This window comes from Buteo buteo, unplaced genomic scaffold (assembly GCF_964188355.1).
Source record: "Buteo buteo unplaced genomic scaffold, bButBut1.hap1.1 HAP1_SCAFFOLD_102, whole genome shotgun sequence".
Lineage (NCBI taxonomy): Eukaryota > Metazoa > Chordata > Aves > Accipitriformes > Accipitridae > Buteo > Buteo buteo.
The window spans coordinates 169,984-184,841 of NW_027439266.1; the positions used below are offsets into that span (position 1 = coordinate 169,984).

General features: G+C 55.8%; 1 protein-coding gene across 1 annotated transcript; it reads right to left on the bottom strand.

The window, feature by feature from the left end:
- Positions 1-3,592: 3,592 nt before the first annotated feature.
- LOC142027987 (T-cell activation Rho GTPase-activating protein-like) lies at positions 3,593-8,417 on the bottom strand. The gene is made up of 8 exons (XM_075022135.1): positions 8,272-8,417; positions 7,705-7,789; positions 6,575-6,673; positions 6,191-6,352; positions 5,997-6,106; positions 5,442-5,637; positions 5,097-5,214; positions 3,593-3,627 (listed from the first exon to the last, which is right to left on the bottom strand). Exons 1-8 carry the CDS (start codon positions 8,415-8,417, stop codon positions 3,593-3,595), a joined length of 951 nt encoding a protein of 316 aa, XP_074878236.1.
- Positions 8,418-14,858: the final 6,441 nt, after the last annotated feature.

Consider the following 14,858-nt stretch of genomic DNA (forward strand, 5'->3'; position numbering starts at 1 on the left):
TTTGGTTTGGTTCTTTTATGCCTAAGCTCTTGTTTCCAGCTTTTGTATCCACCTGTGTTTGCACTGTGCTTAGTCAACACCAAAGCCCAGACATCACATATTTGCAGTCTTGGCAAGTTTTATGAGTCCTGACAACTGTGTAGCTGAATTTCTCACTAATCTTTCAGCAGGACCATAACCCTCAGAACCTCTAAAAGAACTTTTACCCCTAAATTCTTGTGTGCCATGCGCCCATCGACTGAATAGCACTCCACAAAGCACTGTTAAATCTTTCAATTTCCAGGAAGTACATACAAATTTTATGCCACATTTGAGAAAAGAAAATCAGCTCAGTAGTAGAGACAAAACAGAGAATTGGTCAGATGACACGAGTGATTTAAGGTTTCAGCAGATCACTAACTGCACTCAAGTCAAAATCTCAATGAAAGCAAAGATAAATCTCTTTTTGGACTTATTAGCAAGTGTGTCACCAAAACAAGAGTTCTCAAACCAAATCCCTAAACCTCAAAAGTGTTTTGGGAAAATGTATTTCCCCCCCCCCCCCCTCAATGTTGCTTCTTTACTTACAGTTGTGTCTCATTTTTTTAGCTTTCCCCCCTACCACAGGATCACAACCCTAAGAGATGCCAATACCCTGACACAGGTTTCCCCAAGAGCTTTGGCATTAGCACCAAATGCCACAATGCCAGTAAAGTCATGAGAGTCAGCAGAACCGATAAGCAGTGGAGATCCCTTAAATTACCTTTTCCTGGCACCCTGAACTGCCTCTCCACACAGAGAATGAACTGGGGCGACAGCTGGGGTCGACAGGTGGCGACTATTCCTGCAACTCCATCCCGACTGCTTGCTTGATTTCTGCCTTTGGCTTCCCGAGGGCAGGCAGATGTTCGGCCACTGCCAGGGAAGCAGAGCTTCCTCACGCGTAATGGTGACCTGGGAAGAGAAGCACCACAACCCTCAATGCCCACCCTTCATCCTTGTCTCCCTGAGCGACGGACCTCCCCTCCCACGGCATTCCTGCGAGCAGTCCTGTCCCATTCCCTGCCCGCTGCAGACCACCCACCTGCAATTAGCAAGGGCGGGCACCAAATGAACTCCTCCTGGAGCCTTGCACAAGTGCTTCCACTTCAAGAAGCACAAGAAGAAGCGGGAGGGCAAGACGGGTTCCCGCCGAGCCCCCCTCGTCCAAATGCCTGCCGCTGGAGAACGCCCAGCTCAGCCGCTTGCCCTGCGCCTGGCACACTCAGCTCCCAGGACTGCCGGAGCCCTCGGCACTGCAGGTGCCTAGAGGAAACTCCTGGCCCCAGGAGAAGGCCCCACCTTCTTCTCCCATGGGTCAGCACAGCTGGGGAGGGCTGCCAGTCTCCTCCCTTCAGGCGGTGCTGCCTCGGAGGATCGCTCCCCTCGGCTGCCACTGTGCCCTGCTTTGGGGCCCGCCCTTCCCTGAGGCGATGTTTCCTCCGATTGGCTGCATGAGATCGCTCCTCCCATCCAGTGATAGGTCAGGCGGCTCATCAGTCATCTCTGCTTTGCTCTTGCCAGCTGTGATTGGTGGAGCGGGCATGCCCCGCCTCCAACCAACACCCCCCCCCCCACACACACCCGGCAGGGAGCCCGGCTTTTTCCCCTCTTGCCACCTCTCCTGCAGGCCTCGAAGCTTGACTGGTGGGTTACCTATCGATCACATGCCTTGCCCCCGCCTCCTCAAATGCGATTGGCTGTCCTGGGCCCACTGACTCCCCAGGGACTGCTGGGTGGAGGTTGCCAGGCAACGAACTCCACCTTTAGGGCTGAGAGCCTCAGCATGGAGCTGTGGGCCCTGAGGAAAGGCTGGGGGTCATCAAAGGCGGGTTTGGACCCGAAAACCGAGGATTTCGGCCCGAAACAGGAGGCTCTGGGCACTACAAAGGATAGGCGCGATGCTACAGCTGACGCTGGGGACCCTGCGAAGGAGGGGAACCTCTTGGTTCCTCTGCCCTTTGCCCCAGGGTGCCGTGTATGGGGCAGGACTCTGGACTCGGGGAGAGGGAAACTTCCCCTGGGTCACGGGCAAGGCTGTGCCAGCCCAGAGCACGCAGGAGGTTGCCACCTCTGAAGACCGGGACGAAGGAAGACTGGCCAGCTTGGCCCTTGCCGGTGCCCCCGCCACAGCAGGAGCCCCCCTCAGCCTGCTGTTCAACCCAGAAAGGGGCTCCGTTCCCGCTTACATCCTCACCTTTACCAAGGAACACCTTTAGGAAGGACTGGGCAAGGCGGAAGCACGTGCTTCCTTTGAGCGAACTTTGCAGAGCGTTCCGTTTGGGTCACGCGCGTGTGGTGGGACCCGCGGGACAGGGGGCTGAGGCTCACGTGGGCTCGCAGCCGGGCCAGCGTGCACAGCAGCCCAAGGGACAAAACCACGTCTCTGCTGGTGGCCTCCCTGTGTGGAGCTGCCCCTGCCCCCTGCAGATGTGCGGAGGCTCGCTGGGGGTGAGGAACAGCACCAGTGGGGCCTGGGTTAACGGGCAGGGGTCCGATGGGCCAGCCAGATGCTACTCTCCGTCCCTCTGCTCGGCCCCTGTGCCGCTGCTGACCCTTTAAGGTCCCCCCGCCATTCCCCACTCGTCCCCCAGTGCCCCCCTTCCGCCCCCTGCCCACACACCTGTAACCTCCTGTGACCCCCTCGGTTCCCCCCAGTGCCCCCTACTCCCCCCAGTGTGTCACTGGGCAGTGCTGTGGGGGGTCCCAGCGTGATGGGACACCGGGAGGGCGAAGCCTGCTGTGGCGATACGGTCGGGGCTCTCACCCTTCCGATTCTCCCCCGCCATCCCCCTGGGGGGCAGGGAGCGAGCGGCTGTGTGGTGCTCAGCCACCGGCCAGGCTTAAACCACCACAACCTGTGAGCAAAAGAGTTACCTACCCACGGACGGACGGACGGGGAGAGTGCTCATCCTTCCTCCTCCCTCAGGGTGCAGGCATCCCCTGTATCACACCAGGGCGCACAAAAGCCTCAGCAGTCCGGCTGCTGTTGGAGCCCCTTCCAAAGCTTTTTGGGGCGAGCTGACGCATTCCTACCGCCCAGCACGGCGGTTGGGTTTATACCGTTGCCATGAGCGAGGGGATTCTGCAGAAACTGCCCGGCACTCGCTGTGCAAGGGTGATGGCCGCAGGGAGCAGCAAGCTGCAGGTGACGGTGGCTGCATACGGACCTTCAGCCCTTCCTGGCCACCGTGTCTGCCTACATCTTGCCCTCGCTCGGAGCTCATGGGGCTGCTCCTCCAAGGTAGCCCAAACGCACCAGGACGTGGTCCTGGGCAACCTGCTCTAAGGGAGCCTGCTTGAGCAGAGGGCTTGGACGACCTCCACAGCTCCCTTCCAACCTCCACCCTCCTGTGCAACTCTGTGCCTTGCTTTCACTCCTAAAGCACCTGAACCCAGCCCTCATGCGTGCCGGCAAGGATGCTGGGACAAGGCACAATCCCAAACTCCTCCCCGAGGGGTCATCCTCAAACAGCAGCTGCCCGCTCCAGAGCAGCCGATGGCGGACACAGTCAGAAGAGAGAAAAACCGTTTTATTGAGAACATTAACTGCGGTGGGGGGCGGGCCCAGGGCTCACAGGGGTTCAGCCAGTAACAGGAAAACGGCACCTACAAGGACAGAGTCAGAGAGCGCTGCTGAATGCACAGCGGCAGGAAGAGGCAGGGTTTGGTTGCCCTCTCTCTGGGGAACACCGTTGACGAGGAATTGCTCATAGCCCAGAAGAGAGCGAGCTACGGCTGGCATTGCCGAGGGGAGGGCTCTGGCGCCTTATCCCCACGGGGAATGCCCTTAGAGAGCTGTGCGCGCGCAGAGATGCACAGGGCCCCTGTGCCACGCAGCAGGGCTCGATGGGGAGCCCCTGGGGAGCGGCCACGGGGTTCTTGCCAGACCCTGCGCAGCACCATCCCTCGCCGTGCCTTGCCAGCGGGTTGGCCTGACTTAGAGCAGTGCTGAGAGTTGGATGGGCAGCAGAGCCTGGTACACACCTGGGCTTCTTGACCTGCCGGACCTTCCTGCATCTTTTCCGTTTGCGATCCCCCAATCTGTTTTCTCTCTTCCTCCTCTTGTTTTCGGCACAGCTTTCACTCTCCTCTCCCCAGGCCTCTTTCCTCCGTCGGTTTCTTCTCTTTTCCTTGTCCTGGGGAGAGCCTGCAAACCTTTCCATCCCACAGTGTGCTTAGATAGGTAAGGCCATGATGCAGCGGAGACAGTTCTGATTTTAACCCAAAGTGACTCGTTTTACCTTCTTTCCTCTGAAAGGCTGCCCAGTTGTTGTGGACGTAGCAGGGGCTCTGCCGTGCTCTCGAGGGTGGCTGGAGGCAAAGCTGGAGGTGCCTAAACCAGAAATGTTGGAGTTAAGGGGTGGCAAGGGACGGCCTGGAGTAGTAAGGGACTGCTTGCCAGATTGCCACCTTAGCTCTCTGGGGAAGATGCTGCTTTGCATCATCCACATTTTGCACAGTCCACCCGCCCCAAAACAGACTTGATGAAACTGTGATGAAGTAGGATCTGAGCAAAAGCCCTCTCAAGTTGACAGCTACTCCCCGCTGTCTTTTTGTAGGTATTTGGATGGATTAAGCACATGCCTAATGCATTTGAGAAAGGACCTTCCCAGTTTTCCGTACAATGTACGATTCCGGGGGGGAGGAGGAGGAACAACCCCAAACACACAAGCCATCGGCTGGCCGGAGGAGGCCTAGCAGCTACTTGGCCTCCTCAGAAACTACCCTCCTACCTGAGAGACGCTGTCACGGTGCTTGTGGAGCAGAGCTGACATACCTCTGTCGTTTTGGACTCCGCCACCGTGTCTCCCCCAGCTCCTTTGAGGATGTCCAGAGAGAGGGATGCATGCAGAATGGCTTCTGCCTGGTGGCCCTGGTCTCCTCTGCCTGCAGGGCCACTTTGCTCTTCCAAAGGCAGGTCTAGAAAGCAAAACCATGTGCAGCAGTGATGCCTTGGAAGTAAGGCACGCCTAAAGCAAAACCCACCCCAAGCCCTACACCGTTTTTCTTCTTGACGTTGAGGTTTCTGGTATCCCGAGCCCCAGCCTGGGACAGCCTTCAGTTCCTCCTCATACCTGTGGCTCCGTCCATGGGGGCTGGCGACTCCCCGGCTGACGGACAGGAGCGGCCAGCCACCTCCTCCCCAAAGATGTCACTGCAATATTCAATCATAAACTCCACCAGCGTGTTCACCTGCACAAATCAAAGCCTTGGTCTCAACCCAGCTGCCTGAAGTTGTCCCAAGCAGCCTTTCCCACTCCCGACCCTTGCCTCTGCACAGACGGCTGTGGCTGTGGGGCTGCCTTTGCAGGCAGCCACCCCACCGGCATTTGCTCAAGGGAGGAGGCAGCCAGGGACCTCTGAGCAGCCAAGCTCGGATGGGCTGGCAAGGCTGCAGCCGGCTTGCCAACACAGCGCACCTTCTCGGTCACCTCCAGCATGGCCTGGAGCGGGAGCAGGTCCTCGTCGGGTGGGCTCAGCAGGTTTGGCCCAAGGCAGATGGCCAGGTTGCTGCAGCTCATCCTGCTGGTGGCTGCGCTGTGGCCGATGTGCTGGAGCAGCGAGAGTAGCCGCTTGAGGAGGAGGAGGTTGGCTGCAGGCAACTTCTTGGCCACCCTGAGGGAACGGGAACTCAACGTTAATAGAGCAGATGTTGCCCACAGCCATCCCCCAGGCTTGCCCAAGGCAGGGGGGAGCCAGCAGCTGAGTTGTGCAGCTTCCCAGGTGCTCTCAGCCAGCGGTCGGTGCTCCTGCAGCTCAGGAAGGAAGCACGGCGTTCCTTCCCAGCTCCTGATTGCACCCAAGCCCAGGCAAGGGAAGGCTCCCTCTCCATGCCCTTTCCCCGAAACCTAAGCCCACCCCAGCAACAGCAAGCTGCCAGAAGACGCAGCTTTTTAAGGAGACCGTCCCTTTGCAGGCAAGTCCCAGGCCTCTACCCGTCCCTGCTCAACAGGCGGGCTGCTGCCCACACTTACGCTTTCAGCTCGGAGAGCTTCTCCTCCTTGCCGGTCCTCTCCATGGCTTGCATCCAGTCCTCGTAGAGGTTGTTGACGAGCAGCTTGTCGGGGATGCTTCGGAGGAAGTCCTACAATGCCAAGGGCTCCGGGTGAGCCTTTGAAGTTTCCAGGCCGGCCAGGAGCTCCTCCAGGCGCAGGTCAGAAGCGCTCACCTTCAAGACGGCGGCCAGCAGGAGCGCAGGCTGGCTGCCCAGGTCGACGCGTGCGCCGCGGTCCAGGGCCTCCCGCAGCTCCCGAAGTTCGGTCCCGCCGGCGGCTCTGCGGAATATCCCCTCCGTCGACGGTCCTTCCCGGCGCAGGACAGCCAGCAGCTCCTGCAGGAGAGGCAGGAGGACAGTTGCTTGGCCGAGGAGCTGCCTTCCAACAGCGGTGGCCAGAGCACTGCCCCAGAGCGAGCTCCTTGCTGGGGGTGAAGAGCCCAAGCCACCATCCCCGCAGCTCCTGGGGACGCCCTGTGGAGCAGCCGGAGGGAGGGCTCCCACCGCCTCTAGGGAGCATCTGGAGGGCTGGGGACCCCCCCGGCCAGGCTGGCTTACCTGGATGGGCCGGGGCAGGGAGCCGTCCTCCCCGCAGAGGGCTGCCAGGGGCTGGCCAAAGAGCGCCCTGCTGCAGCCAGAGCCCACCTGCCCTGGCGCCTGGGCAGCGGCCGGGGTCCTCCGATGAGCAAAGGGCCAGGGCAGCCCCCTCCTCTTCCTCCTCCTGCTGCTGCTCCCTCCTGCTGCAAAGGAAAGCCGAGCAAGAGCCCGTCAACGGAGACCGCCGGGCCAGCGCTCCCGGGGCCTGCCCTGCCCGCAGCGTGGTGCTGAGCGGTGCAGCAGGACGGGCAGGGAGTCAGCAGCTGGACCTCCGAGCTCCGGCTCAGCAGCTCCAGTTGGGAGGCTCCTGAGAGCCGGCACGCCACCAGGAGAGGAGAGCCTGGCCCAGCCCTCGCCCTGTCCTCCTCCAAGCTGTGGGCAGCAGCAGAGGCTCCGTGTCCCCGCAGAACCACGTCCAGCGGCCGCTGCCCAGCGGGTGTCCGTCCTTCCTTCCTCCTGGAGGTGACATCCTGCCTCGGGCTGCCCAACCTGCATGGCGACACTCGAGGGACAAGTGAGCACAGCTCCAGCGCTTGCAGGAGCTTACCGTTCTTCCCGAAACTCACCCGGTGCGTGGCAAAGTCCCCCTCCGCTGCTCGGCGGGACCGTCGGAGGCCCTTGCTTGGGACCAGCCTGCAAGAACCAGGCTGCGCTCAGAGAGCAGCCCCGCGGCGCAAAGGGCCGCCGGCGAGCTGCCAGCCGGCACCGGCAGCCTGAGCGTGGCAGAGCCGGGACCCTCTGCCCTCCCGGGCTCTCTGCCCCGCGGGGCAGGTTTCCCCCCAGCACCGCCAGCCAGGATGTGCCGGCATTCCCGGCGGCTCCCCAACCCTCTCCGCTCCCCGAGCGGCACCACCCTTCCCTCCATCCCTCACCCCACTGGCCGCACGTGCCGGCACAGCCAGAGGCGGGCGAAAGGCAGCCCTTCTCACCTCGGCCTGGCCCTCCATCAGCCTCTCCAGGCTCCCGGCGCTTAATGTCCTCCACTGGGCAAGAGAGAAGGAGCGGAGGCAGGTGAGCAGCGATGCCTCTGCCGCTCGCTCGGCTGGAGGACCAGGGCTCGGGGGCAGAGCCCAGACCGGGCAGGCACTCACGGTGTGGCGGCGGCCCAGCTCCTTCTCCAGGAGCATGATGGACGGGACAGGCGTCACCCGGGCTCTCTTGGCTCCTTCTGGTATCCTGTGCACCGGGAAGGGACAGGGAGAGAGCTGGCTGAGCCCCAAGCTGCCTCTTCTCCCTCGTGCGGCAGCTCTGCCCGAGCGAGAGCTGCCGGCAGCCACGGGGGCACCTCTCCCCAGCTGAGGAGCTGCGTTCCCCCGTCCGGCTGCACCTGCAGCATCCCCGCGGCTTACCCCAGGAGCGTGCCCACCCACAGCTCCTTCAGCGCCCGGGAGCTGCAGAAAGAGAGGAGAACCAGCGTCAGGCCCCGCTGCCCCCCAGCCCGTGGGCAGAGGCGGGCGCCTGCGCAGCCCTGCCCCGTGGGAAAGGACACCAGAGCGGGACGAAGCCCCGTGGGGCAGGACAGAGGCGCTGCCCGAGCCCTGGCTCCCCGTGTCCTGCCAGAGCAGCTGCTTTTGCCCTCCCCTTCTGGGGACCCAAAGGGGATGCGGGACCTGCCCATGCCCCCATCCCTCCCTGCCGGCGTGCTGCTCGCTCCTTGCCCAGGCTCTGCACGCAGGGCAGAGGCCGTTCTCACGATGGTGCGGGTGTGCTTGGGAACGTCTCCCGCCTGGCCGTGGCACTCACCCGAAAGTGGCGATGCAGGAGCCGCTGGGCCAGACGAGGAGGATGGAGGTCCTGTCCTCATCACCGCCTTTCTCCTCTTCCTCGTCCCCCGCCGCCTCCTTTCCGCCGCTCAGCACCCACAGCTGGTCCAGGGCCAGGCGGAGCTGTGGGCGCAGGCTGGTGCCGCGTCTGCAGAGAGCAGAGAGGAGAGGCAGGCGGTGAGCTGGGGGTGTCCTCCTCGGGGTCCCCCCGGGCCGAGCCCTGTCCCCCACCTGCCCTTGGGACAGACATCGATGGGCGCATCCAGCACCAAGGGGCCGGGGCCTGGGGCTGGGGCCGGGGTGTCCCGGGGCTGGGGCCAGGGCCAGGGCTGGGGGAAAGGCAGCTGGGCTCTGAGGGTCTTACTGCAACTTGGCGATCACCAGTTCCTCCTGGAGGAGGAGAAGGCGTCTCTCGCTCCTCTTGCGGCCCCGGGTCAGCCGCACGTCCGCGCTCAGCACCGCCTCGGCGTCGGCGAGAGCCTCCCTGCAGAGCAGAGAGCGGCGGGCATGAGAAAGGCCGCTGCCACCGCGGGTCCCGGCCGTGCCCCCGAGGCACAGGGAGAGCTCACCTGGAGCCGCAGCAGCAGTTGGCCTGGCCCATCCTGCCCGGGAGAGGAGGACCCTCGCCGTGGACCGAGGACGCGGGCCAGTCGGCGACAGCGGGGATGGGAGGCGAGGTGCCGGTGCCGGTTCGGTGCCGCTCGGTCAGATCCTGCCTCCTCCCAGCGCTCCTGCGTGCCAGCACAGCTCCGTGCTGCTGTCTCTGGCGGCCGTGGGCTCCAACTGACCAACATTCCGAGCCCAGCGACCAACATTCTAAGCCCAACGACCAACATTCTAAGCCCAGCGACCAACATTCTAAGCCCAACGACCAACATTCTGAGCCCAACGGAAAGTGGGAGGGGCACTGGGGGGAGAGTTCTTTCCAATGTGGCCGTCTCTGCCTGGCACTGGGGAGCCCAGGGCTCGACAGAGCAGAGGGGAAGGGCTTGGGACTTCTGCAGTCTTTCTTGCTAGGACCTTCATGCCCCAGAACTGTGCATTTCCCTAAGCCACTGTGTCTTAGTCACAAGTGTGTGGCTATCCCTGGATTCCCCTTGCTTGTCTATGTAGCACCCTTCCCATTCCCGCCCTTCATGCACATCTCCCTGTGCCACTGCGATGAGGATTAGAATTGTGTGGGTTTTCTCTAGCCAAAGCAGTGGTCAAATTGGGGAGGCTCTCTCTTGGCATGGGACAGTGAGAAAGAAGATGACCATGCTGATAGGGTGCAGATACAGTTTCCAACTTGGTAACGGTAACTTGGTGTTTTGTGCTTTCTGCATTGCTCTGTGTGCCTCAACACTTCACACTGCAAGAGAAAGGGAATGTCATGGTCTGGACCCAGACACCAATATGGACCTCCCTCCCCACGAGAGGGAGAGTCTGTGCAGCATCACACTTTTGCTCTGCCCTCATTAAGACGAAAAACACTTTCACCCTAGACGATTCGTCCCTGAGAAAGACAGCTCTCAGACCATGCAACACTAGCTGGGACAAACATCCTCTCCTGGATAGTGGCATTAAGATAGGCTGTGTATTTTGAACCGTCTGAAGGTCATTGAAGAATGGCCTTGTGAGAAGGTAATCTTGGTGAAGCTGTCGACGGGGCTTCTACGGACATGGGCTCACACACTAACAGACATAGCCATGTGCCACTTATTCTCTTGATCAGCTAAAATATATGATCCATTCGTGAATTGATCTCTTCCTGAATAAACCTCAAACTTCTAAAACAATGACCTAACCAGCTTGAAAAGGCCCCAGGACAGAAACTGAAGCCATAGTCTTAATGGTCACTTTCCTGAAGAGAGATACTGACTTTACAACCTCACTCTGGTTATAATCACAGGATTTATCTTTGCTGCTGCTGCTGCTTTCTCCTCTGAGGCTGGGATTTTGTTAGAGCTATTTTAGACCAGGTCCATGTGATGCAATGCTGACTCTGGTCACGACTATTCCATGCTCCTGTCTAGAGGCTGCTGCTCACTGTTTGGAGGGAGGAAGGGAGCCTAAAACTTCCTATTTTATCACAAAACTGTCTTTTTATTGGTAGCCCAAAATATTATTGTTTTATGATCTTCTCCAAATAGAAAAATCCCTTACGTAAGTCATTTCACCTGCAGCTGGTACCACTTTCACAGCCCTCTCGATCCTCTTCTGTGAGTGCATTACAGGTACAAGCACGTGGCCATCCCGTGGGGTAGCATGTGAGCAGACAACAGAGGGCTGAAGTCTTTGAAGTGGTTTGTTGGCAGGCAAAACAAGCAGGAGAGGCTTTCCAAGCGCTCATGGTGCTGCAGTCAGAAAAGCGTGTCAAGAAAATGTGTGGAGATGAGCTGCACGGTGAGTGTGGGGCTGCCTGTTCCCGTCATACCCAGAAAAGTTACTGTAATTTGTGGTTCTCCTATTCTGGGCCAGTGGGATGAAGCTGGGGTATAACCTTGAGAACTTAACTGGTCGGGAACACAGAGGAAGCAGTCAAGCACAGAATCTGAGAGAAGTGTAGTCCTGAGCATGTCCTTTATCAAGGTGCCTTGAAGACATTCTCATAGTACAGCACACAAAAAAAGAATTGGGCAGCACGTGGAAGAAGACTCAGAAGAATGCCAATACTACTGCAATTTACCATAAGAAAAGTTGCAATTTCAGCATTTCTTTCTGTTCTCTGTTCATTCTAGCACTGTTCAAGACAATCTGGAATGTCCAAGAAGTGACTGTGTCTGGTCCCACAGTTAGATGAAATCTCCCAGCTGTAAAAACAGCTGCTGCTGCCTATTTATCACACAAAAACATGATTTCTTGATGGTAAGTCTAGTTCCATGTTGCTCTTTGCTAATGTCAGCAGATGTTGATGTTAATATATACAGCATCAGGAGCAACAGAAGGAATCACTGTGGCAGCTGTATTTTTTCCTCTGCAATGAAGGGCATTCCTGCCTTTTATTTGGACTTTGTCTTCAGAAGTAGAAGCAATGCACTACAGTGTACAGGTTAACATCACTTCAGTAGGCTTTTGTGAGTAAATAACAGTCCCATAAGCTCTAACGACATGAGAAATGTGGGATGTGAACTAAATACGATAAACTACTGAGTACAGGTTTTTTTGGTAAAGTACTTACACATCCATGAAGGAAAAAAACAAAATGAAAACACCATGTTTTGGGATACAACTGACATTTTCCAGCAGGAAAAATTCACTGTGTGCAGCAGAGTTCCTGCTAGGATAGCAACAGTGCACACTGCAGTTATTCTTTGGACAGTTCATGCTAGCTCATCCTACAGAATGGCCGTCTTGCCAGGATGATTCTGACTAAGAAGTTTTACTGCCTGCATGCTCTGTTAAGTTAGCCCATATTTGGGGTTTTCTGTTTGTTTTGGTTTTTTTTCTTGATGTTTGCTTGCTGTTGTGTTGCATGACAAGTTACAGGAGCCTTACATTGAAGGGAAAGAAAAACGATGTTAATGTATGAAGCCCTTTTTGTTACTCTAGTGAGCACTTACTTATGCCACTAATCCCATGAAGTTGCTTGCATAATTATGCAGCCAAGTTAGAAGTTACCCACATGAGTCAATTTACTCATGAAGGTACATCATTGTTAAGGATGATGTTGTTGTTCCAAACAAGGCAAGACAGTTTGCTTTCTCTCTCAGCACCTGCTCCTCAATAAATAGAAGAGGGCTGATCTGGAGTGAGAATTGCAATACAAACACCCAACTACCTGGAGTTTTGTTCTGCAGAACTAATGTTAAAATCAGGACTCATTCTAATTGGGGTCTGTCAAACAAATAGAAAGATAAGCCTTGCTTTTGTAAGACAAACATGAAAGAGGTTGATTATCAGGCCCGATTTCCCTTATATAGTTCACTGCATCCCAGGTTACATACATCTTTTCATTTAGAAGTCTGGAGGTGAAGTGAATGCTGCGTGTGCTTTTTTGTTTATTTATTTTTTGTTCTGTACAAAACAATCATCTCATGTGGAACCTTGCAGATGGCTTTGCAATAGATTGTAGTGGGTATATACCCCCTTACTCTAGTCTCACTTCTAGATTTCAAGTTAATTGTTCTTTTGTATTCAGAAGGAGAAAGCTTGTTCAAATACCAACTGCAATTGCCGGGAAACTGGCAGGCAGGCCTGTTGCTTTCTTTGGAGGAAAAAAAAGCAGCTAATTCTTGTATTCACAGGCAAAACATTCATAGCTTTTTAGTAGGTGATTTTTAAACTATAAAGACGTTAGAATTAGGTGAACACATCTTTGTTTTAATGTGCCTCACTCAACACTTTGTATTGTTATGTGTGAGGGATACATTTTTCATGGTCAAATTTCAGCTATGTTGCATGTAAATATAGCAGCATTTGTAAAAGCTGAGAAACACAGCATGTTCAAAGTTTCGTACAGATATGTGATGGTAACCTACCTTAATTGTCATTTTAATCAGTAAGTACATCCTCACGTATCATTCCTGAAGCAAGTGAAGTGAGGTGACAGTTAAATAACTCAGGCAATTAGACATGAAACACTGTGAAGTTTTCAGGTGGCTGCTTTTGTTTCATAAACCAAAATATCAGAAATCCATATACCCAGTCAACAAGATTTGATATAGCAGTTATTTATAGTTTATAAAGGGAAAATGGGGTTTATATGGAATATACACTTTAAGTGAATTCAAGGCACAAAAAGTTTAAAAAAAATTAGCAGAGGAGCTATAGGTATGTTACCGATGGATAAACAGAAAGAACATACATAGGTTTTTTCCCTTCATTTCTGAAGGAAGAAAACAGCTACAGTGAAAAGAAGGATGCACCGAACTAACTTACAACCAAGGGAATGTGGAATAAAGCAGCAGGAAAAAAACGGCTTTGTGAGACAGGGGTAGCAATCATCTTAAACGCCTAAGCATTTGTATGTGTTCCCTACTTTTTGTGGGTAATCGCTCATAGTGTAATAGTGTGTGTTCAAAATTCTATTCATCTTGTACTTGCATTTCACATTTTAAAAATTCGTAAGCAAGAAGTTTTTTATTGTTCTCCTGCAGTAGAGGTGAAATCCAGAGGCTTACAAAAGTCAGGAATCTCAGCAGGAAAGAAGAAAAAGATCATTTGGTTGTAATCTTTAAAACTAGAGTTATTCACTAAAGCCTTTTTATAAGACAAGCATCTAGAACACTTTTGTTTCACGGGAAAATACTAAAATCGGTAGAGGAATGGAAGTCTTTCAAGAAGGAAAGAAAAAAGGTGGTGTTGATGTTACCCAGCAAAAATTGTGATTTTTATCTTGGATCTTGTGGTGTTTGGTAGGGTGTTTTAGTCCTGGTTTTTGTATTGCTCAAAGTCTGTGAAAAAGCTATCATCTTATCTTGAGATACAGGCTGAAAATATATTGGCTATTGTAAAATCTCTCTTACCTCATTACATGTGGGATTGGGGGTATGGGTCTGATTTGCATTTCATGAATGTTTGGGGTTCTTTGTGTCAGGACAATATCTCACAAGGCCTTTCATGCTGAGTGCAGAAGGGAACCTGACTCACAGGTTCCTGCCCCACGGGGCTTCATCGTCCTGCCCCTTTGTCCTTCCCCTCCTCCTTGTCCTCGTCCTCGTCCTCGCCCTTGCCCTCGTCCTCCCCCAGGCAGGCGGCCATGAGGCCTGCGGGGGCCGGGGCCGGGCCGGGGCCGGTGTCCCTGCAGGGTCAGGCAGCAGGAAGGAGCGCCCCGGGGCATGCTGGGAGCTGTAGTCCTGGGGCACGGGGCTGCCGGGGGCCCTGGTGGTTCCCGGGGCATGCTGGGAGCTGTAGTCCTGGGGCACGGGGCTGCCGGGCGGCCATGTTGGTCTCTGCAGTCTCTGCTCCAGCTGCGGCCCGGCTGAGGTGAGGGCTGGGGCTGCCCGTGAGGCGAGCGAGGCCCTTGGGCGGGCGTGGGGGTGTGGGAGCCGGGCCCGGCTGAGGGAAGGAGAGAAGGGGCAGGGTGAGGGGGGTCGCAGTCCTGGGTTTGTGGGTTTCACACAGACTCCCTCTTCAGAAAACACAGCCTCTGTGTGGGTCAGCGGTCCCTGCAGAGCTTTAGTATTTGTAGCCGTTTTTATAAATACACAGCGGGCTCACACGGTGCTGTGCTTCTTGTAAACTGCATCGCTTTTATCCCGGCTACAGCCTGGAGGGAGCAAGTGCCAGCCGGCAGATTAAGATGGAGATGAATGCAAGCGATACACTTGCGATGGTGATCCTGCCACAAGGCACGCTGCGTCTTTGTTATAAGTTACGACGAAAATTTGTATGCCAGCCCGGGGATAAACCAATCCAGGTTTATTGTAGCAAGCAACAAGCAGGCAAAACAGCGCTGGGTGGCCGGGGAGTCTCCGCTCCACCAACGGCACACACCTGATGTGGTAACGTGTTTGACAGTTAAACAGTTAAGTGTTACATATGTATGGGAGTTGCAGGTA

What these genes read in the sequence shown, in the direction of transcription:
- LOC142027987 (XM_075022135.1), bottom strand. Translation starts at nt 8,417, where the DNA reads ATGAGGACAGGACCTCCATCCTCCTCGTCTGGCCCAGCGGCTCCTGCA. An exon ending in CCCTGCCCCGGCCCATCCAG is followed by an intron (nt 6,353 to 6,574) that starts GTAAGCCAGCCT and finishes CCTCTCCTGCAG; the next exon opens with GAGCTGCTGGCTGTCCTGCG. An exon ending in CCCCATGGACGGAGCCACAG is followed by an intron (nt 3,628 to 5,096) that starts GTATGAGGAGGA and finishes CTGTCCTTGTAG; the next exon opens with GTGCCGTTTTCCTGTTACTG.